This window comes from Eleutherodactylus coqui, chromosome 3 (genome assembly GCF_035609145.1).
Source record: "Eleutherodactylus coqui strain aEleCoq1 chromosome 3, aEleCoq1.hap1, whole genome shotgun sequence".
In the NCBI taxonomy this organism is placed as follows: domain Eukaryota; kingdom Metazoa; phylum Chordata; class Amphibia; order Anura; family Eleutherodactylidae; genus Eleutherodactylus; species Eleutherodactylus coqui.
The window spans coordinates 293,046,494-293,069,857 of record NC_089839.1 but is presented as its reverse complement, the minus strand read 5'-3'; the positions used below and the strand labels follow the sequence as shown (position 1 = coordinate 293,069,857).

The 23,364-nt window shown below is 47.7% G+C and overlaps 1 protein-coding gene across 2 annotated transcripts in view; it reads left to right on the top strand.

The window, feature by feature from the left end:
* The window catches only part of ATG4C (autophagy related 4C cysteine peptidase), a 37,503-nt gene extending 14,570 nt beyond the window's left edge, over positions 1-22,933 (top strand). For both annotated transcript variants that reach the window (XM_066597705.1, XM_066597704.1), the window contains exons 6-11: positions 3,324-3,394; positions 5,118-5,239; positions 6,600-6,678; positions 13,332-13,408; positions 19,204-19,323; positions 22,445-22,933. In XM_066597705.1, the coding sequence (XP_066453802.1) occupies positions 3,324-3,394; positions 5,118-5,239; positions 6,600-6,678; positions 13,332-13,408; positions 19,204-19,323; positions 22,445-22,615 (640 nt within the window). In that variant the 3' untranslated portion in view covers positions 22,616-22,933. The remainder of the gene's footprint in view (positions 1-3,323; positions 3,395-5,117; positions 5,240-6,599; positions 6,679-13,331; positions 13,409-19,203; positions 19,324-22,444) is intronic.
* The last annotated feature ends 431 nt before the right edge of the window (positions 22,934-23,364 follow it).

The window sequence follows — 23,364 nt, the reverse complement described above, 5'->3', positions numbered from 1 at the left end:
TGACGTGCAAACAAAAATTAAGCCCCTATTTGACTCTGTCAATGTAAAAATAAAGGTCCTGAAGTAGGGTGATTGCCTATCTGTGGAAAGTGTTTATATTCTGCAAAAGTACTAAAACTCTATCAATTTGGAGTTATTGTACTGACCCATAGAATAAAAGTAACATTCATACCACTCTATAAATCCCCCAAAACAATGGTAAAATAGTATCCCTCTATGCCCCCTCAAAGTAATAATGCCTCTCCATGTTACAGTGCCTGCCTGTTTCTTCTTCACCATTGCCTCCCAGCAAAAAAATTAAGCTATTGAATATATAAGTACCTGAAATTGGTTCCTAAAAAAGAACTTGTCCTAAAAAATACGAAGTAGGAAATTTTACAAGCATTTTCAGCACTGTTCTTAGCGCAGTTTTCCCGGCCCATGAAGCATCTAAAGCATGAAGAGACGCACACATTCATATATTAGGCCGGTTTCACACGGGTGTAAGCATATTTGCGCAGTGAGTGTTGCGTTTTTGTGCATGCCTGTGTGTATTTTTCTTTTTCACACACACAAAAAAAAACATGCAAGCAAGACCTAAAGTCATTGTCCCTGCCCACTGTACTCAACCATAAATGGGTCACCTATGCGGCCAGGAGCCATTCTGCTATGCTTCTTGACTTTCTGGGTTTGTGAGAGTTGCTGAGCTTGGAGACATGTCTTCTGATGATTATTATCTTTTCGCTTGGTTATGGTCTTGCCAATTTGGAGAGTCACTTGAGATGCTGGAGAATGGGCCTAGAAGGAAGAGGAGGTTCGAAGTTCATCCTCTGGGGTGTCGCTGTGTGCGCATTTGGACAAGTTTATCACCTTCTGTCGTTTTGTCGTTCCCGCTGTTCAATAAGCTTTTGGAGGAGGTGCGATCTGGACTACATGCAAGTTCCTGGCCACTGGGAATTTGTATGCTTCGGTACATTTTGTGTTTCTCATTGGACAATCTACAATTTCTGGAGTCATCAGGAAGACCTTTCATGTCACTTTTTTGTGATGCCTCTGCCGTCTTATGAAAACTGGATGGACATTGCCCAGGGATTCCAGGCTAACGCACAGGTTCTGAACTGCATTGGGGCACTGGACGGCAAACACATCCGTGTTAAAAAGCCACCGCACTTAGGATCCCAGTATTAGTTATAAACAGTACTTCTCGGTAGGTCTGTTGGCTCTTGCTGATAGAAGCTATCTGTTTATAATTGTAGATATTGGGGCTTATGGAAGCGTTGCAGATCGCATTTTGGGGGTTTTCCAGAATGGGTCAGCGGCTTCTTGCCAACCAGCTGTCCCTGCGAGAAACATGGGTTTTTCCTGGCTATTCACGTCCACCTACCCCATTCATCATTGTGGTGGAAGAAGGTTTTGGTCTTGCCACTTCTGCGTCCCTTCGCTCATAGAGACATGGACGGCCAGTCTTTAATTACTGACTCGCATGTGCCCAGTGTATTTCGGAGTGTGCCTTTGGGATTCTCACTAACAAGTGGAGAATCTTCCAGAGCGCACTTCAGCTGAAACCTCAGAATGTGTGGGTGGTAATTAAAGCCTGCGGGGTTCTGCACAGTTCATGCTGGGACAATAATGCCCGTTGGAATGCAGAGGAGGCTTGACCAGCAACTCCCTCTTCAAAAGTTGGGATCACCCCAGGCTGCATTGCAGATCAGCAACATCAGATCTGCAAATTGGGAACATCTTTACGGAGTCCTCATGGGGCAGTTCCATGGCAGATGGACTAGGTTCGAGAAACGAGATGAACTGATCATTTTCTAAAATCCGGACGTGCTTTCATGTTACGTTTTAGCAATTTTTTATTTTTTATTTTTTATTTTTTCACTTTATTAGTTAAGGACTCTCAAGACAACGAGGACCCTTGACGTGGGTTGCGAGCTTAAATATTATTGGCAAATTTATACGCTTTTATATTCATTTTCTGACGTTAAACAATAGGTATAAGTTTGCCAAATTAATAACCATTACCTCGTTAGCGCTTTGTCCAAAATAAAAATAATCAATAAAACTATATAGAAAAGCTATGGTATTTGTCCTTTATTTCTACTAAAATCATGTGCTGTGGTTCAAAAAAAATTCTGTAACAAACTGCCTTGGAAGCAACTGGCCTCACGGGCACAGCTCAGATGTTTTTGTTCCCATCTCCCCTCCAAGGGTATCTTTCATTTGACTACTTTTATAGCTAAAGTTTTTTTGCATCAATCTTCATATATTCTTTCTGTACATCTCTATGAAGGTCAGTGATTTACTTTTAGAGCACTAAACCTGAGGGAAAAAATTTAGACACAGGACTTTCCCCTTTTCATTGTGCAAAGCATCACCAGTCAAGTGTGTAAACTTTTGGATTTCACTTGCATGATGTTTCTGTGGTAATTTATAGGACACATGAAGGTCCATCATGGGCCAGCCTACTGTCACTTCACACAACGTTCATAAATTTTTCACAGCTAACCAATGGGACGTTTTACTAAGGACACAGTATTGGGCAACTTTGGACACCCTTGTTCTGGACTTATGGAACATGGGGATTAATCAACAAAGCGGACTTTTAAAAAATGACAATATAAACAGGAAAAAACTCTTAAAAAATAACTGAAAAAAAAGACAGCACCCACATAACCAAAGGGAGCACTGCTATCAAATTGGCTTTTCAATTACAAACAGTTAGCATGGGCCCCGTACTAAATCTGTCGGGGGCAACTACAGCACCCAAGTGTTTTACAGAGGGCTGGGACTTTGCTGCCTCCCTATTGACATTGATTACTATGGGGGTGCCAGCGGGTTATCAAGCGGGGAGCATAAAAGAAGCTCTCCGGCTCTGTCATTGATGTGAATACAAGCTATACAATACATTCCTAGTGGAAGAATAAGTTACTGTTCTTGGAATGCCACAATGAAAAACTTTACTTTTGCCTTTAATTGGTTTTCCAGCCCTTATAAACTGCTGTTTATTAGGCATCTGGAGCCCAGTTGATGAGGGTTTTTTTGCCGGCTCCTGTCACGGTGTACAGATCAGGAAGCATATGGCTCCATACATAGCAGTGGCCTGGCGTGGGATGGCTGTGCCTGCAATACTACGCTGGACCACTGCATAATATGCGGTGCTATCTGCAGTCCTTACACAGTGACAGTGGCCTGGTGAGCAGCTGATTGGCTGCAGTCCCCTGAAAAACAGTTATTGGTGACATGTTCCGTGACTAGGCCATTCATTTGTAAGGCTGGTCATCATGGGGTTAAATTGTGTTAACCTCTTAACAAATTTTAATGGTATCTGTAAAATTTTCCAGGAAAGCAAAGGAAAATTCCACCGAGCCGGAGCTGCAGGGCATTTCCATATACGTCGCTCAGGACTGTACAAGTAGGTAGTGGTCTTGTTGTTTTTCTAATTTTTTTATTTTTTTAAAGACTAAACCAGTTGTGTATTGTCAGCGCTTAAAGGGGCTGTAACAGAAATACAACTTGTTCCCTGTCTATGAAACGGGATAACTTGGTGATTGGTGGCGGTCTGCCATGGAGACCCCCACCAAACCTGAGAATGGATGTCCTGTGTTTCCTGTCGTCGTCTTATTGCACCCGTTGCAGTGAGGAGGAGAATGAATGAAGTGCTGACTTTTCAATGGAACTGCCAGAGATGTCCAAGTGGCAAGCACTCAGGTTTTTCCATCAGCCCCATTGATATGAACAGCGCGCCAAACGCACAGGCTTGACTAATGTTCTATTCGTTCTGATGTCACAGCGGGTAAGGAGAAGTGAGCTTACAGTGACAGCAAGAGGAGGACCTGAGACCCCCTATTCTCAGAATCAGTCTCAGCGGTGAGACCCCTACCGATCGGCACGTTATCCCCTGTCCTGTGTATAAGTGATAACTTGCAGTTCTGGTACAATCCCTTTTATTCATCATGCAACAAAAACTTCTGCAACTTTTGATATTTTTTTTTCCAAGGCTTCCGCAGAGGATTATAGTACCTGGCAAGTGGATGAGACTTTACTGAACGCCCATCCACATAGTGACCTGCGGTGCACGTACCCGCATGTTACTTTCTGATGTGGATGGATGGTGGATTTTTCCTATTTACTTCATCAGGAAGGTCAAAAGCTGCAAAACTCTTCAGTAAAATTTGTTATGGATCTGCTGCAGAATCCATAACTGCGTATTTTAAACTTAATCCTCACGGTTGTCCTGCTTGAGCAAATTTACATCAAAATTTGCATGATTTTGGTAAAATTTTACTTTCAGAATCCCATGCAGATCTGCTGCAGAAAACTTCTTCAGCAAAATCTGACCGGTGTGCCCCTTAAAGGGGTGTTCCAGCTTTAGCCAATGTTGTTCTGTGTACAAGGTGAAGTTCTCTAATATGTTCTGTATCAATTCTTCATGCTTCTCAAAATCTCTGCTTGCCATCCTTCAATAGGAATCATTGTGGTTCACTTCCAGTAAATAAAGCTCAGCCCGGTTCATTACAGTAAGTCTGTCAGCGGTCTACTAATAGCTGCGCACCTGAGCGTCCATAGCATGACAAGGGCAGATGATTAGGAATGTTTGTTGAATGACAGCAAGCAGAAATCTTCAAAAAACTGGGAAATTGTAGGTTTACCGATACTGGAATGTCATTATATAGAGGACCGGTAATAAAGTTAGGTGAGCTGACTGTGACTCTCGCCCCCCTACTTTGCCTGGACAGGCTTTTGGGTCCTGCTCTCAGGCTGTAAATGGGTCAGTTGGGTGGTCCCCAGAACTACCTTTAACAGGTGACCTTAGACTTGATTGACAGTCCACTGGACCCGCTCAGGGACCGCTGGGGACCCTCCCGCCTGACCCGCTCAGGGACCGCTGGGGACCCTCCCGCCTGACCCGCTCAGTGCCACAAGCTTGTCCAAGTGAATAGAAGGTAGTATGGGAAGCCAAAACTGGTATAGTCAATGGAGCCATGGCTGTAGAGCCATGGGTCCAGGTCCTGCGTATGAGTTATATAAATTCACCAGTATCGACAAAATATGAAACTTCATCTTTGTGAGGTGAGATGGGGCAAATGCACAGCATTCTGGGAGATTATATCTGATATAACTTGTTATTTCCGCAGTTTACCGCAACGATGTGTATGACCAACAGAATAACTCTGACTGTGATAAATCCGTTCTCATTCTGGTTCCCGTCCGACTCGGCTGTGAAAGGACCAATACTGAATATTTGGAGTTTTTGAAGGTACTCGGAATTCTAAAATGTCTGCTGTCCCGTTCTGCGGTGGAGACGTTACTGGATGGGATGGGTCAATTTACAGCTTACCCATGATGGCAGAATAAAACCCTGCTATCCCCCATAATCCCATATTCTATATGCTGGGGTGGGTTTTAAAGAAGTTCTCAACTTGTTTACTGTTTCATATGAACCATATTTTGCCAAGAGATGGTGGCCGGTGTCGCACGGTATAGATCTTCTCCCCCTCCAAGGGTCAGTGATGTCATTGAGTTGCTTATTTTAATAACTAAGCCCATCCCCTCTAATGACCTCACTGGGAGGGGAGAGAAGATGATTGTCACCACGTGACCTAATGTAAGAACTGGGCTGCAAGTGGAGTTGCTGGCACTGGTGGACCCAAATTAGATTTGGGCAAGTACATGTCTGCAGGTAACCCCTTTAAAGACTGATTGGTGGTCGGTGGACTCTGGACTGATAAGGAACGAGAACTCTAACGGCTCTGTCTGTAGATGGAGAAAGAGGTCTTTCATTGGGCTGATATCTCCAGTCATGGTTTTTTTTATCATTTTACCCCCAATAAAACTAAAAAACTGGAAAAAGTCAGGTGACAAATCTATTTTAAAAATCGCCCTATATGTCACGGGAAAAAAAGGAATAAAAATAATTTTGGTAGCTAAAGGAAATAAAATAGGGCAGTAAAGCTGCCACATGGGTAAAATCTCTAAAAGGTATGTGGTCCATAAGGTACAAAACAGCCTGGTCCTTAAGGGGTTATGGCTTTTTTGCCAGTTTGTAACCCTGGAAGTCAATATCCATCTATAGGTGGCGGTGGAGACAGTTTTCTTCTTTCTGGAGAGGAGCTAATTTGCATACTTTTCCCAGGGAGCATTGCCTGTAAGATTCCCTGGATCTCCATAAGGAGAACCAGTGACTGTAATGGCAAAAGAGAACTCAACGACAATCGCCCCTGTGTGAGCGCAGGAGCAACAGAAGATGGGACAGCCGTCAGGCCTGACAATCATCCCATGTAAATGTACCCTAGAGGGTAATTTACACGGGGCAATTATCTGCATTCTCAGTGAGTTTGTTTCAGCTCACCTTAAAAATAGTTGCTGATTGATCAAGTCGTGGTGTAAAGTCAGTTGTTCGCTCTTAAATGACTTGCGGACAAATTTGCTCAGTTTTCTTCAAAAATGAAATGTTGGCAAATAACTAAAGAATAATTATCACTTTGTGTAAAGGCAAACGAACGACTGTTCATACGCTTCAGTGACTACTCTGAGCGACTATCTGAGCGATGGCTGCTCTGTGTGAAGGTACTAGAAGGGGAGATAAAACGCCTTATGTTCCGTTCTCTCGTTTTCAGGGGATTCTTAGCCTTGAATATTGTGTTGGGATCATTGGTGGGAGACCAAAACAGTCGTATTACTTCGTGGGATTCCAAGGTAGGTACTACAGAGAAAAAATGTGATTATGACATTCTATATTCTGAGATTTCTCGCCACCATATCTGTATTTTCTAAACAGACACCTGGCACATTGTGAATTTTCCGTCAAGTATTTTTCAGTCATGGGTGCAATTTTGCATAAAGTGTAAAGTTGTGGTGGTGTTAGTCGCTTAGTCGTTCACGACCTCCAGGCAACCCTAACTGCGAGCTCCCTCCATGTTTGTTTCTTTCAGTTGTGTGATATCCATCCCAGTATCCGCTCTGACAGTAACGGCCATCGTGTTCTTTGGCGCCGGGTCTTCTTTTGCCACTGATCTGTCCAAGAATTATAGATTTTTCTAGCTACTCTGCTCGCATTAAATGGTCATAATATGTGAGTCTGAGCCCGCTCCTCTTGGCCTATGTGAGTCTGAGCCCGCTCCTCTTGGCCTATGTGAGTCTGAGCCCGCTCATCTTGGCCTCCGTGAGTCTGAGCCCGCTCCTCTTGGCCTCCGTGAGTCTGAGCCCGCTCCTCTTGGCCTCCGTGAGTCTGAGCCCGCTCCTCTTGGCCTCCGTGAGTCTGAGCCCGCTCCTCTTGGCCTCCGTGAGTCTGAGCCCGCTCCTCTTGGCCTCCGTGAGTCTGAGCCCGCTCCTCTTGGCCTCCGTGAGTCTGAGCCCGCTCCTCTTGGCCTCCGTGAGTCTGAGCCCGCTCCTCTTGGCCTCCCGTGAGTCTGAGCCCGCTCCTCTTGGCCTCCCGTGAGTCTGAGCCCGCTCATCTTGGCCTCCGTGAGTCTGAGCCCGCTCATCTTGGCCTCCGTGAGTCTGAGCCCGCTCATCTTGGCCTCCGTGAGTCTGAGCCCGCTCATCTTGGCCTCCGTGAGTCTGAGCCCGCTCATCTTGGCCTCCGTGAGTCTGAGCCCGCTCATCTTGGCCTCCGTGAGTCTGAGCCCGCTCATCTTGGCCTCCGTGAGTCTGAGCCCGCTCATCTTGGCCTCCGTGAGTCTGAGCCCGCTCATCTTGGCCTCCGTGAGTCTGAGCCCGCTCATCTTGGCCTCCGTGAGTCTGAGCCCGCTCATCTTGGCCTCCGTGAGTCTGAGCCCGCTCATCTTGGCCTCCGTGAGTCTGAGCCCGCTCATCTTGGCCTCCGTGAGTCTGAGCCCGCTCATCTTGGCCTCCGTGAGTCTGAGCCCGCTCATCTTGGCCTCCGTGAGTCTGAGCCCGCTCATCTTGGCCTCCGTGAGTCTGAGCCCGCTCATCTTGGCCTCCGTGAGTCTGAGCCCGCTCATCTTGGCCTCCGTGAGTCTGAGCCCGCTCATCTTGGCCTCCGTGAGTCTGAGCCCGCTCATCTTGGCCTCCGTGAGTCTGAGCCCGCTCATCTTGGCCTCCGTGAGTCTGAGCCCGCTCATCTTGGCCTCCGTGAGTCTGAGCCCGCTCATCTTGGCCTCCGTGAGTCTGAGCCCGCTCATCTTGGCCTCCGTGAGTCTGAGCCCGCTCATCTTGGCCTCCGTGAGTCTGAGCCCGCTCATCTTGGCCTCCGTGAGTCTGAGCCCGCTCATCTTGGCCTCCGTGAGTCTGAGCCCGCTCATCTTGGCCTCCGTGAGTCTGAGCCCGCTCATCTTGGCCTCCGTGAGTCTGAGCCCGCTCATCTTGGCCTCCGTGAGTCTGAGCCCGCTCATCTTGGCCTCCGTGAGTCTGAGCCCGCTCATCTTGGCCTCCGTGAGTCTGAGCCCGCTCATCTTGGCCTCCGTGAGTCTGAGCCCGCTCATCTTGGCCTCCGTGAGTCTGAGCCCGCTCATCTTGGCCTCCGTGAGTCTGAGCCCGCTCATCTTGGCCTCCGTGAGTCTGAGCCCGCTCATCTTGGCCTCCGTGAGTCTGAGCCCGCTCATCTTGGCCTCCGTGAGTCTGAGCCCGCTCATCTTGGCCTCCGTGAGTCTGAGCCCGCTCATCTTGGCCTCCGTGAGTCTGAGCCCGCTCATCTTGGCCTCCGTGAGTCTGAGCCCGCTCATCTTGGCCTCCGTGAGTCTGAGCCCGCTCATCTTGGCCTCCGTGAGTCTGAGCCCGCTCATCTTGGCCTCCGTGAGTCTGAGCCCGCTCATCTTGGCCTCCGTGAGTCTGAGCCCGCTCATCTTGGCCTCCGTGAGTCTGAGCCCGCTCATCTTGGCCTCCGTGAGTCTGAGCCCGCTCATCTTGGCCTCCGTGAGTCTGAGCCCGCTCATCTTGGCCTCCGTGAGTCTGAGCCCGCTCATCTTGGCCTCCGTGAGTCTGAGCCCGCTCATCTTGGCCTCCGTGAGTCTGAGCCCGCTCATCTTGGCCTCCGTGAGTCTGAGCCCGCTCATCTTGGCCTCCGTGAGTCTGAGCCCGCTCATCTTGGCCTCCGTGAGTCTGAGCCCGCTCATCTTGGCCTCCGTGAGTCTGAGCCCGCTCATCTTGGCCTCCGTGAGTCTGAGCCCGCTCATCTTGGCCTCCGTGAGTCTGAGCCCGCTCATCTTGGCCTCCGTGAGTCTGAGCCCGCTCATCTTGGCCTCCGTGAGTCTGAGCCCGCTCATCTTGGCCTCCGTGAGTCTGAGCCCGCTCATCTTGGCCTCCGTGAGTCTGAGCCCGCTCATCTTGGCCTCCGTGAGTCTGAGCCCGCTCATCTTGGCCTCCGTGAGTCTGAGCCCGCTCATCTTGGCCTCCGTGAGTCTGAGCCCGCTCATCTTGGCCTCCGTGAGTCTGAGCCCGCTCATCTTGGCCTCCGTGAGTCTGAGCCCGCTCATCTTGGCCTCCGTGAGTCTGAGCCCGCTCATCTTGGCCTCCGTGAGTCTGAGCCCGCTCATCTTGGCCTCCGTGAGTCTGAGCCCGCTCATCTTGGCCTCCGTGAGTCTGAGCCCGCTCATCTTGGCCTCCGTGAGTCTGAGCCCGCTCATCTTGGCCTCCGTGAGTCTGAGCCCGCTCATCTTGGCCTCCGTGAGTCTGAGCCCGCTCATCTTGGCCTCCGTGAGTCTGAGCCCGCTCATCTTGGCCTCCGTGAGTCTGAGCCCGCTCATCTTGGCCTCCGTGAGTCTGAGCCCGCTCATCTTGGCCTCCGTGAGTCTGAGCCCGCTCATCTTGGCCTCCGTGAGTCTGAGCCCGCTCATCTTGGCCTCCGTGAGTCTGAGCCCGCTCATCTTGGCCTCCGTGAGTCTGAGCCCGCTCATCTTGGCCTCCGTGAGTCTGAGCCCGCTCATCTTGGCCTCCGTGAGTCTGAGCCCGCTCATCTTGGCCTCCGTGAGTCTGAGCCCGCTCATCTTGGCCTCCGTGAGTCTGAGCCCGCTCATCTTGGCCTCCGTGAGTCTGAGCCCGCTCATCTTGGCCTCCGTGAGTCTGAGCCCGCTCATCTTGGCCTCCGTGAGTCTGAGCCCGCTCATCTTGGCCTCCGTGAGTCTGAGCCCGCTCATCTTGGCCTCCGTGAGTCTGAGCCCGCTCATCTTGGCCTCCGTGAGTCTGAGCCCGCTCATCTTGGCCTCCGTGAGTCTGAGCCCGCTCATCTTGGCCTCCGTGAGTCTGAGCCCGCTCATCTTGGCCTCCGTGAGTCTGAGCCCGCTCATCTTGGCCTCCGTGAGTCTGAGCCCGCTCATCTTGGCCTCCGTGAGTCTGAGCCCGCTCATCTTGGCCTCCGTGAGTCTGAGCCCGCTCATCTTGGCCTCCGTGAGTCTGAGCCCGCTCATCTTGGCCTCCGTGAGTCTGAGCCCGCTCATCTTGGCCTCCGTGAGTCTGAGCCCGCTCATCTTGGCCTCCGTGAGTCTGAGCCCGCTCATCTTGGCCTCCGTGAGTCTGAGCCCGCTCATCTTGGCCTCCGTGAGTCTGAGCCCGCTCATCTTGGCCTCCGTGAGTCTGAGCCCGCTCATCTTGGCCTCCGTGAGTCTGAGCCCGCTCATCTTGGCCTCCGTGAGTCTGAGCCCGCTCATCTTGGCCTCCGTGAGTCTGAGCCCGCTCATCTTGGCCTCCGTGAGTCTGAGCCCGCTCATCTTGGCCTCCGTGAGTCTGAGCCCGCTCATCTTGGCCTCCGTGAGTCTGAGCCCGCTCATCTTGGCCTCCGTGAGTCTGAGGCCGCTCATCTTGGCCTCCGTGAGTCTGAGGCCGCTCATCTTGGCCTCCGTGAGTCTGAGCCCGCTCATCTTGGCCTCCGTGAGTCTGAGGCCGCTCATCTTGGCCTCCGTGAGTCTGAGGCCGCTCATCTTGGCCTCCGTGAGTCTGAGGCCGCTCATCTTGGCCTCCGTGAGTCTGAGGCCGCTCATCTTGGCCTCCGTGAGTCTGAGGCCGCTCATCTTGGCCTCCGTGAGTCTGAGGCCGCTCATCTTGGCCTCCGTGAGTCTGAGGCCGCTCATCTTGGCCTCCGTGAGTCTGAGGCCGCTCATCTTGGCCTCCGTGAGTCTGAGGCCGCTCATCTTGGCCTCCGTGAGTCTGAGGCCGCTCATCTTGGCCTCCGTGAGTCTGAGGCCGCTCATCTTGGCCTCCGTGAGTCTGAGGCCGCTCATCTTGGCCTCCGTGAGTCTGAGGCCGCTCATCTTGGCCTCCGTGAGTCTGAGGCCGCTCATCTTGGCCTCCGTGAGTCTGAGGCCGCTCATCTTGGCCTCCGTGAGTCTGAGGCCGCTCATCTTGGCCTCCGTGAGTCTGAGGCCGCTCATCTTGGCCTCCGTGAGTCTGAGGCCGCTCATCTTGGCCTCCGTGAGTCTGAGGCCGCTCATCTTGGCCTCCGTGAGTCTGAGGCCGCTCATCTTGGCCTCCGTGAGTCTGAGGCCGCTCATCTTGGCCTCCGTGAGTCTGAGGCCGCTCATCTTGGCCTCCGTGAGTCTGAGGCCGCTCATCTTGGCCTCCGTGAGTCTGAGGCCGCTCATCTTGGCCTCCGTGAGTCTGAGGCCGCTCATCTTGGCCTCCGTGAGTCTGAGGCCGCTCATCTTGGCCTCCGTGAGTCTGAGGCCGCTCATCTTGGCCTCCGTGAGTCTGAGGCCGCTCATCTTGGCCTCCGTGAGTCTGAGCCCGCTCATCTTGGCCTCCGTGAGTCTGAGCCCGCTCATCTTGGCCTCCGGCTGGACGTTCCATCACAAATGGGGTTGAAAGTTCCAGATGAAAAAATGCTGCATGACGCACTTTTTCTTCCATCCGTAAGCTATGCAGTTTGGTAGAAAGCGAGCGGACTTCATTGTAGTCAATGGGGTTTGCCTGGCGCTGTTCGGTTCCGTCCAGAGGCAGAACCGTTCAGCCACAGGGATTCCTCTTTCCTGCGCACCGAACGGAGTAGGAAAGTGGAATCCCCAGCGCAGATGTGAAACCACCCTAATGTATACACATGAAGGGAAAGTTGTTTTGATAACAAACTGTACTACATCATGCTACGGGTGGAGGGATAGACCAGCAGAAATGCAGTCCTAAGCTCTCACTCACGACCTGAAGGTTGTGAGTTCAATCCCTGCGTGGTTCAGGTGGACAGCTCAGTCCTATGCTCTCGCTCACGACCTGAAGGTTGTGCGTTCAAACCCTGCATGGTTCGGGTAGACAGCTCAGTCCTATGCTCTCGCTCACGACCTGAAGGTTGCAAGTTCAATCTCCGCGTAGTGCAGGTAGCCATCTCAAGGTTGACTCCGCCTTTCATCCTTCCGCTGTCGCTAAAATGAGTAAGCCGCTTGGGGGGGGGGGGGTTATAAATTTCCTGAAGGCGCTGTGGAATAAGTTGGCACTATACCAATAGCAAGATTTTTTTCTTTATTTGGCTAGAGGGATGATATCTCTCTCTATATAAATGTTAGATTGATGAGAATTTAAAAAAAATTGTCCAACTCCTAACTTTTCTCCGTAAAAACTTGATATCTACAATAGGCCATTTTCTGCTGACACTCCTTTTAATATTCGCAGGAATACCTTTTTTCTTTTTTTGTCTACCAACTGTATTTCACAAGCCCAGAAATAGGAGACCAAGTAGAGCGAACGGATTAGGACTCCCTTATTAAAAGACCGTGAAAGTGCCAGATTATCAAATATTCTGGATTATAAAAAATATATATATATTTTTAAACCGGGTAACAAGACGGCGCCTGCCATTTGTAAATGACCATTCTCAGACTGAATAATTACCGCAGCACCGAGGCCTCTATTAATTCATCAGATCCCACCAAAGTCCACTCATTTGTCACTTAGCCTCCATTGTAATTGGTTTCTGCAAACTGCATGTTTAATTTCCTGCACTGCATAAACAAGGCATATTTTACCTTCTGTCTAATGAAAGTTTAAGCGCTTTCGCTGTTCTCATTTGGCAGATTTTATTTACATATTTACATTTGAGCAGTTTAAGCGCCGCGAGTTGATGTTAGGATGACAAGTAATACGTCCTCGTTGTCGGCCGCGCTTTCCCAGCGCATTTTTCATCCACAAACTCCGGCATATAATTGTGTGTTTGTGAAAGTAATTTCATCACCAAAAATTAAATGACAGACTCATCACTTTTATAAAAAAAAATCTGCTTATACAAGCATATTTGATTATGCAGAAGTTAATCTGTCCCGTTAAGGAGTGCGCATCCGTCACGGAGGCTTCCGAATGGCAGGAGCCTTTGTCTGCGATTTTTCTCTTCTGTTCTTCTGCATAGAAATTGGATTGTAAGCGGTGTAATAATAAAGTGTATTTGGAATTACTTATCTTCTGTTTTGTCCTTGCAGATGACAGCTTGATATACATGGATCCTCATTACTGCCAATCTTTTGTAGATGTCAGCATAAAGGATTTCCCTCTCAAGGTAAAGTCGCCGTCGGTTTTGGCTCCGTTATCTTGCTCCTAATTTATGCGCTAATTATGAACTAAGATTATACAGTCATCTCTGTTTCAGTAATGAAACCCCCTCTCCACCCCTTCAAAAAAAAGTCTTAGGAGTTACCTGCTCAAAGGGGCACAGAGCTTGGCTGAATGATTCTGCCCCTTTGTTTTAGCGATCGGTGGGATCTTGGCACCCGGACCCCCAGGAATGAAGAGCTCTGACTTGTCACTATGAAGTGTCCAGAAGTGCTTTTGCTTTAGGGCAGTAAGTCTTTAAAGGGCTTGCTCCAAATTATAAAGTTATTCCCTGTTCACGGGATGGGGAATAACTTTTATGACCGGTGGGGGGCTGATTGCTGGGACCCTCACTGATCCAAAGAATGGGGTTCTAGAAGGTCCCGGCGTGAATGCAGCGGAAACTATGCAACCACTTTACTCGTATGAATGGGAACGTCGGAAATTGCCGATTACACATGCATTGTTATCTCTAGTGCTCCTATTGAAATGAATGGAGCGGGAGCACACATGCACAGACTCTGCTCCATTCATGCTGGGACCTTCGGGACCCCTGTTTGGATCGGTGGGGGTTCCAACAGTCATATCCCCACAGATCATAAACTTTTTCCCTGCCCTGTAAATGGGGGATAGTTTTATAACTTGGCTTAACGCCTTTAAGTACGTCTGAGATGTGGTTAGTTTCTTAAAGCCACACGAAGGTCTTGTAGATCACGGTGCCTCGCAGCTACTAGTAAATCACCAGTAACGTATTGTCTAAATACTGAACCAAGTAAGTCTTAAAGGGGTTGTTCTAGTAAAAGAAGTTCCCCTCTACCCACAGGAAAGGGATAACTAGCTGGTCAGTTGGAGTCTGACTGCTTGGATCCTCACTGGTCATAAAAACATGGGGGAATGGAGAAGCGATCGAGCATGCATTCACTCATTTCAATGCGACTGTCAAAGGCATGGCGTAGGATGTGCATGTGTGACCATTGCTCCGTTCACTCAGCAACCTTATGTGATTATTGAAAGCTCCAGCAGTCTGACCCCCACCGAGCAGTTAGTTATCCCCCATCTACAAACCTTCTTTTGGTGGAACACTTATTAGTGCAAGAGAAGGTGGCCAACTTGATACATTGTAACAGACTATCAGGAAGGGAACAAAGTTCTGCTGAGGCGATTAACCCCTTAATGACACAGGACGTAAGGTTATGTCCTGCACATTCAGGTGTGTATGGAGGGAAATCGTGGGGTGATCTTCCTCCATACATTGCGGCTGACGGCTGTTTCTTGTAGCCAACAGCCGCCCGCAACAGCTCTGATAAGCTGCACAGCTCTTCGGAGCTTTTAAGCCTATAAATGCTGCTGTCAATTCTGCCAGTGGCATTTAAATCCCCCGGGCATTGTCGGGGTCCCACACAACGAGGCATGGCTTGATAGAATGCCTGTTAGAACGCAGTATGCTGTAATGCTATGGCATTACATCATACTACAGGAGCGATCAAGGCATTGCAAGTTCTTGTTCCCTATGGGGACTAATAAAAGTAAAAATTAAGTTTTAAAAAGTTTTGCTAATTAAACTTTTATTATTATATATTTTTTTTAATTATATATATATATATATATATATATATATATATATATATATATATATATATATATATATATATATATATATATATATATATATATAAAAAAATACCCCTTTCGCCATATTTCTAATAAAATCTAAATAGTAAAACAAAAATACATATTTGGTATCGCTGCGTCCGTAAAAGTCCGATCTATCAAGGTAACGCATTATTTACCTCGCACGGTGAACATCTTGAGAAAAAAAAATAAAGAACACTCGAATTGCGCTTTTTTTGGTCACCCCATCTCCAAGAAAAAATGTAATAAAAAGAGATCAAAAAGTTGCATGTATTCCTAAATGGTATCAACGCAAACTACAGGACATCCCAAACAAAATGAGACGCCGCACAAATGTGTAGACGGAAAGATAAAGTTAAAGCTGTCAGAAGATGGCAGCAGAAAACTTAAAAAAATTAAATCTTTGAAAAAAATATAGTATAGCAAAAAACTACATAAATTTGGTATCATAGAAATCGTACTGACCCATAGAATAAAACTATCAGGTCACTTTTGTTGCAGTGTGTACGCCATCGAAACAAGACGTACCCTGATCCGTGTCATTGGCCTTTGAGTATGGCAAGATGCATACAGTAGGTAGAAGTGGCTTAAAAACTAATGCAGAGCAAGAGTGTTGGCGTCACCCATTGCAAAAGAATCGGGCTGCCATGTTTATTTGTCAAGTTGCATTAAAACGTGAGCAGGAACCTGATTGGTCAGGATGCTTATCTGCAATATAACCCCCAACTGCCACCAGCACCGTCTGCTGCCTGACGGTCCTGATGCCACGTGCATTTGCGCTACGTGCCAAGGCAAGGAAGTCCTTTTTTTTTTTTTACCTTCTCTTCCAAATCCTTGGCACGCTGACTTTACAATTCCGGCATCATGATACGCTGACAATGATAGATAGACCCCAGCGGAGTAATGTACATTTCACTACAGCTCAGACTCTTCACAGATAGATTTGCAAATCTAATTAGGTAGAATCACATGCACATTACCGCGTTCAAACATTGCTTTCTCGTGAATGTGGAGGGTGAGGAATCTCTAGTCAAGGTTAAAAAAAAAAAAAAAAAATTTGAAGGCGTGTGTATTGAGCAAAGTACCTCCATGTGAACGAGGTGTAATGTTTACTAAAGCAGCTGATAAAATATGATTGACGCACACCAGATGCCATTTCTTAGATCACCCAGACGCATCCTAATGGTAAATTCTTCGTAAACAGAAACGTGCGCACTACGGCAAATTACGCTGTATGTCACCTTTAAAGGGGTTTTCCAGGCAGCGCCCGCTGTCCGTTCTGGGATACACCGGGGTCTGAGCCGAAGGCGCTGCTCCAGTACTGTGTGGTGGGCGCCGCTCCTAAGTGCAGGCGCAGTTCTCATTGAAATCAATGGGAACTGTGCCTGCAATTCCAAGCACCAGCTACTAGACTGGTCAGAGTAGCAGCTTCCGCTCCGACCCCGGTGTATCCCAGCACTGACAGCGGGCGCTGCCTATAAAACCCCTTTTTAGGTTTGTAGTCAAAACACTCAGATGTTCTTAGCTTGGCAGAAACTGTCACGCATATAGCTGTAAGCCTTGCCATAGGTAGTCGTGGCACTATAAGGGTCTGTTCCTATCGGCGTCAGAGGTTCCATTCGGAATATCAGTTGCTGAATCCCGTTAAACAGCACTAGTTCGTCCTGTAAAATACGGGACGTGCTGATGGACACTGAATGGACCTTATTATACTCAGTGGGTTCTCTTCAGTTCTGTCTTGACTGTTTCATTCGGCCACTTTGTGCCATCTTTCCTTATCTCATAATGGAAAACAGAACCCCCAAGCCCCAATGTGAATGAGCCCTTACTAGTAGGTCAATCAAAAACGAATATGTGGATCAAAAGTTGGAGACTCGCTTGAAAGTTCAGTGTTCTGCACGCCAACGTATTGTTTCCTGTAATGAGTTAAATTGCAAGATTCTGGCTTCCTGCAGCGACCACTAGGGGGAGTTCATTGTATACACTGAGCTGCACCTAGTGGTAGCTGCAAGCAGAAAAGGGAATGACTTTTCACATCTGAGCTAGAGATTTGGAACGCCGTATCGGACAAATAGAGCTATAATCTAAGTAATCTACACTTCATGTGAATGTCAGACTTTCTAAATTCTGTGCAGAGACCTGTTCTAGCTGGAACCTCATGGTGACTACAACAATGCGTCCCGAGGCACTATGGAGTACCACCTCAGTTAGAGGCTTGCGCATGTGCATTACTGTCCCATTCATTCTTTTGGCAACAATATCAAACTTGAAGCTACCCTGCCGTTTTGGGACAGACTTTTGGAGGTCCGGGTGTTGCGACTCCTACCAATTGCTAAAGCAAGTATTCAGAAGTCCTCAGCTGAGTTTAGTGCCCGTTCCAGTGCAAACATGAGAAGCGTACAGGTTTGTTAGACTCTCTGGAGCATCTACAAAGCTCCGTGTAAGGATGGGAACGGCTGCGCTGGTACAATACTCAACTGATCACTTCACCCGTTCGTTTTTAGTGATCGGTGGGGTCTCAGTACCTAAACCCCACTGATTAAAGGAGTTGTCCGGGTATTGGAAAAACACTTTTCAATAGGACTTCCTGGAGTAAAATAATCGGAGATACTTAGGCCTCATGTCCACGGGATAATTAAATATTTAAAATCCGCAGCGTTCTTCCCGCACGCAGACCCGCACCCCATAGGGATGCATTGGACACCCGCAGGTATTTAAATACCTGCGGATGTCATTTTTCCCGTCAGGCGCAGATCCGTGTGCGGGAAAAAAAAACGCGACATGCTCCATTTTCATGTGGGTCTCCCGTGGGGACAGCTCCCGCCGGCTTCTGTTGAAACCTACGGAGACCGTCCGGATCCGCAGAACACCCGTACCTGAATTAAAACTTGCGCTGCGGATCTTCCCTCCGTCGCGGCCGGATCTTCTTTTTTCGGTCCGACGGATGTGCCGAGCCAAACCCAGGGCCGAAGACAGAAGATCCAGCCGCGACGGAGGGAAGATCCGCAGCTTCCGGACAGGTAAGTAAATTCTTATTTTTTAGCATCTTGTCCGTGGGAAAGGAGGGACCCGCTGTGGGATTCTGCATGAAGAATCCGCGGTGGTCCTCATTTTCCCTGTGGACATGAGGCCTAAATCTTCCATGGACGTCAGGATCCAGCGCTGCTGCAGCTCGCTATGGTCCCAGCGTTTGTTGTGACAGATGTCAGAAACTATCTTTTCTCCTTAGGGAGAGCACCTGGAAGGTAAAAGAGAAGGCCATTCATGCTCCTCTGGGTAATATGCAAATAAGGGAGATAGAAAAATACCTCTACAGCGCCACCTATTGGAAGCCAGCATTCCTAAAAGTCAATGTCACCAGAAATGACGTGACCGCTGCAGCCAATGAGAGCCTGCAGCATCACGTTCTTGTACTCCTGGCATTATGGTGCTCAGCAAGTCAGTGCCAATTCCTGGGGAATGGTTGGTGACGCTGCAGCCGTGGAGGGTTAAGTATCTGTTTATTATGTTACTCCAGGGCTTCCTACTGAAAAGGGGGTGTCCAGTAACCGGAAAACCTCTTTAATACTTATGACATGTCAGAAGTTTTATTACAGTTTTGTTAGCTTTGGATCCCCACTGACAACAGAAACCACCCCGGGTTATGTCCTTGTGACTCCTGATCGTTGCTTCATTCGAGACTTCATTAACTTCTTAAAGCAAATTTAAAACCGTTCAGCCGGAGGGTGCCTTTACATGGGGCAACCTGTCAGGCGCAGATGTCCGACCGGTCATCCCAACGATGATTGCTCCGGTTGACCATCGCTCAGTGAATGGAGACAAAGTGGGCTGCGGATCGTTCTGACCCGACCGTCTCCATTCACAGTAAGACCGATCCATTATTCATCATTCAGTTTCTGCAGGTATCGAGTCTGGGCGAACTTATCGCTGGTCGGTCGTGCATTTAGACTAAGCGATGATCGTTCAGATTCTTCTTGACCGCGTGAATCTGAACGATTTTTTGGGGGGCTAATGTATAAGGGCCCTTACTGCAGGGACGATCTGCTGGCTCCGGGGATTGCCAGGCTAACCCTCTTTATGATGAGTCTTCTGTTCTTCACACCTCGTTGTATTACATCTTCTTCCCTGCAGTCATTCCACTGTCCTTCCCCAAAGAAAATGCCTTTCAAGCAAATGGACCCGAGCTGCACAATTGGATTTTACTGCAGAAATGCACGGGACTTTGAGAAGGTGGTAGATGAACTGACAAAGGTAGGTATGTTATGTGGGGGTGTATTCTAGTGCCCCCACCCTGTGTATATGGGGGCGCTTGGAGGGAATATGCCAATATTCATCAATACAAAACCATTTCTGTGATCCGCGGTTCTGGTTCACATGAAATTAAATGGTTGTGTTTTATTAAAGGGAACCTGTCATGGCTTTTCGGCCCTATAAACTACATTATGGGCTCAAAGATCAGGGAATGGAGAGTCCAGGGAGCGCTGGTTTATACCCACTAGGTGCCTTGTTCCAGCACGGTCACCCCTTGAAGTCGGCACATGCCAGCTGTGTGACTCTTGAATCCGCGCATGCTCGCACATGGAGGAATGGGAGGGCAAGTGCGCAGACTACATTGGGGCCACAACACAGGAGCCGGGTACACGATGAGTATCTGTCCCGAAACTCCCTGTTCCCTGACCTTTAAGCCCCATGATGTAGTCTATGGGGCTCCAAAGTCATGACAGGTTCCCTTTTTAAAGGGACACAAAGACTTGGGGGTATAGCAATAAACAATGGGGATCTATTGGAAAACTTGGAATGGGGCCTCAGAAAAGATAAATGATTTGGGTCCTTATATATTATATCTAGATAGAAATGGGCCCCTTAGTTCACAAAGAATATTGTTTTATAGTTAAATACAGCCCACAATAAAGATGATTAAAAAATAATTCTCACCAGATGTTAGAATAGCGCCACCCGCTGTTTATCAAGATATTCCAGGACTAATGTTAGAATAGCGCCATCTGCTGTTTTTTTTCCAGCTATTGCAAGACTGATAGAATAGCGCCCTCTCCTGTCTCTATTCTGTGTCACATTACTTATGCTGAGTTATATCCTGTATTATACACCAGAGCCGCAAATCAGGATCAGTACAGGATAAGTAATGTATATACAGAGTGACTCCACCAGCAGAATAGGGAGTGCAGCTCTGGAGTATAATACAGGATCTAACCCAGGATCAGTACAGGATAAGTAATGTATGTACACAGGGACTCCACCAGCAGAATAGTGAGTGCAGCTCTGGAGTATAATACAGGATGTAACTCAGGATCAGTACAGGATAAGTAATGTATGTACACAGTGACTTCACCAGCAGAATAGTGAGTGCAGCTCTGGGATATAATACAGGATATAACTCAGGATCAGTACAGGATAAGTAATGTATGTACACAGGGACTCCACCAGCAGAATAGTGAGTGCAGCTCTGGAGTATAATACAGGATGTAACTCAGGAGCAGCACATAATAAGTAATGTATGTACATGGTGACTCCACCAGCAGAATAGTGAGTGCAGCTCTAGAGTATAATACAGGATGTACCCCCTATGAAAACCGTATTGGCATGTATTCTGTGGGTCCTGGAGTTCTTCTTGTCTGTCAAGATTTTAAAAACTCATTTTTTATGTTGTATCCATTTCTTGGAAAGCTGGGTAAAAATCTTGGGCACCATTTCAGCTGCTTTAATGATTACCCAGCTTTGCCAGATTCCTGAATGGGCAGATCAATCACATTATGCAGTAATACTGGAACAGGAGATGTATATCTATGTAACTAGATAGTTCTTGATTCTAGTAATGCCCCAATGTCAGCGCTAACGTTGACTCTATTTGTTTGGGGTAATATCTGCACCCCATTCTTGGACCGTAAAGGGGTTTTCTGGTTACAGGATAACCCTGCTTCTATGTGGCTGAAGGGGTTAAAGTAATCTGAAACATACTTGCCCCTCCGTGGCCGCTGGGACATAGCGCTGCAGCCCCGCTGGTGGTTGTGATGGCCGACGTCACAGGGCCTCAGGTGTCTGCTGCGGCCAGTGAGAGGTAGTAGTGTCACCGCTCGTTCTCCTGGCATCGGCACTCACATTCCGAGGGCAATGATGGCAGGAGTTCGTGACGCCGTAGCCTCTCATTGGCTGCAGCAATCACCTGAGTTCCTGTGACGTCAACAATCGCAACAACCACCGGGACCACAGTGGGGCTGCAGCGCTGGATTCCAGCAGCCACTGAAGGGTAAGTATGTTTCAGATTATTTTTAACCCCTTCAGGCCTATTGAAGCGGAGTTGTCTAGTAACCAGACAACCCCTTTAAGGAGAGTGCATCTTCGTCTTTTCAAAAGCAAAATCTGTTGCTTGCCAGAAGGTGGCGCCATTGAGACATCTCTTCCATCCCCAGGATTCTGTTTTCTAGGACTTCAGCAGTTGCTCAATTTTTCTTACTTTTTGCACTTTGTTTTTTCCCGACTCTCTGTAGTCCGCACGATATTGGTACAAAATAGTAGTAACAGAGGCTGTTTTTTATGATGTGGATGCTATTTTATTTTTGCGGACAGAAACGAGTACAGCGGTACCGGGGTCCTCTAAAATCGAGATTTTTTTTTTTACTTTGCCAGTTTGATAATACAGAACATCAGTTAATCTGGCATCATTGAGATAATATAGGTGTCGGATTATTGAAGGGTCGTCATCTTCCTTGGACAATGGCTCTTATCGTCTAAGTGATCGCTTAAGAGTCCCCCACGATCAGCAAGGTATCCGCTAATCTGGAGATAGGGGGATAACTTGCAATTTTGAAACAACCCCTTTAAAGGAAAGTGTCTCATTCATGGCGTGATTTTCAGCATTTTTATTCTGACGCATTTCGCATGCATAACTACAGTGAGACTAAAATGTATCAGAACTTTAAACCACGGGTACTTTTTTTTTTTTTTTGCTGTAATTTAGAGTTTTATAGCTTTATCTACAATGTGAAGTGACTAACGAGCCTGGCGTACCCTCTGACTGTACACGTGTTGTACATTACACATGCATATGATTGCATCATACCAAGTACCAGGGTTATAGAGAGATTAGAAATATACAGATGTAGCAGAGCTGACTCGGCAGTGCTCAGGATTGTATCAAGCTGTGTAGTTTTGTATAGAGCATGTTCGGCTCTGCTACTTTAAAATTTTATTTCTTCTAAATTGTGAAAGGTTACAATTCTTGAAACTTTTTTTTAACCATGTAAGTGCTGCCAAACCTTTACCACCAGTGTGGATTGTGTTGCAGCAGCTTTGGTTGCTCCATGCAGCCTTCCGCGTATCCTGTTCTTACACGACCCTTCATTCTGTATTCCAGGTACTGAAATCTTCCAGCAAGCAGAGTTATCCTTTATTTACCTTTGTGAACAGACACGCTCACGACTCTGAATTTGAACGCACTCCGGTCTACGAACAGAATGACCTTTTCACGGAGGAGGAAAAAAAACGATTAAAGAGATTTAACACGGAGGAGTTTGTCTTACTGTGAATTTGTTTTGTGCGTGTCCTCTTCCTAGAAACTTTCCATTCCACGATGGGTCCATCCGGCAGGAACACTAGAACTTGGCTGTGTGGTTGGAGTTTTGTTTTAAAGTTATTTCTTTTTTTTTTTATTAAAGTTTTATTCATTGTTTTTAAATATTTGTGAGCGGCCTTTTTAATTATTTTTTTTAATACCTACACTAATGACTTTTTTATGTCTGCGACCGAGGCGCCACAATTTGTCTTGATGACGTTTGCAGCGTCACTGTGATTGCCACATCGGATTGTACATTGAAGGTCCCTCCAAATAAAACTGAGCTGGTAAAAAAAAACCTGTGGATTTGTGATTGGTCTTGTTATATGATGGGAACATCGGTGAAACGTATTCTTTGGCCATCCGTTGGAGCGTGCGTTTATACTGTACGACTTATCATCCCTTGTAAAAGGCCTCCTTTATGCAGGGCACTTTTGATGTAGTTTGTGAATGTTTTTGGTACCCCTAATGAGCAGAAGATGGCGTATTTTCATTTCTACGTCTCCTACGTTAAGTTCCAGCTCTGGGTTTGGCTCAAGTGGTAAACTGCACCAAAAACCGACTTCTGTGACCTCCGAAATAGAGATTGTGTAGAATTAGAAAAATATGGCGGCTTTTTATTTTCTACTGCCGTCCACGCTTGGCTCCGTTAAGTTGAATGTGGCTGAGCTGTAATACCATACGCCCCCTACAGACTGGTGGTATGCTGGTTTCGGAAAAAA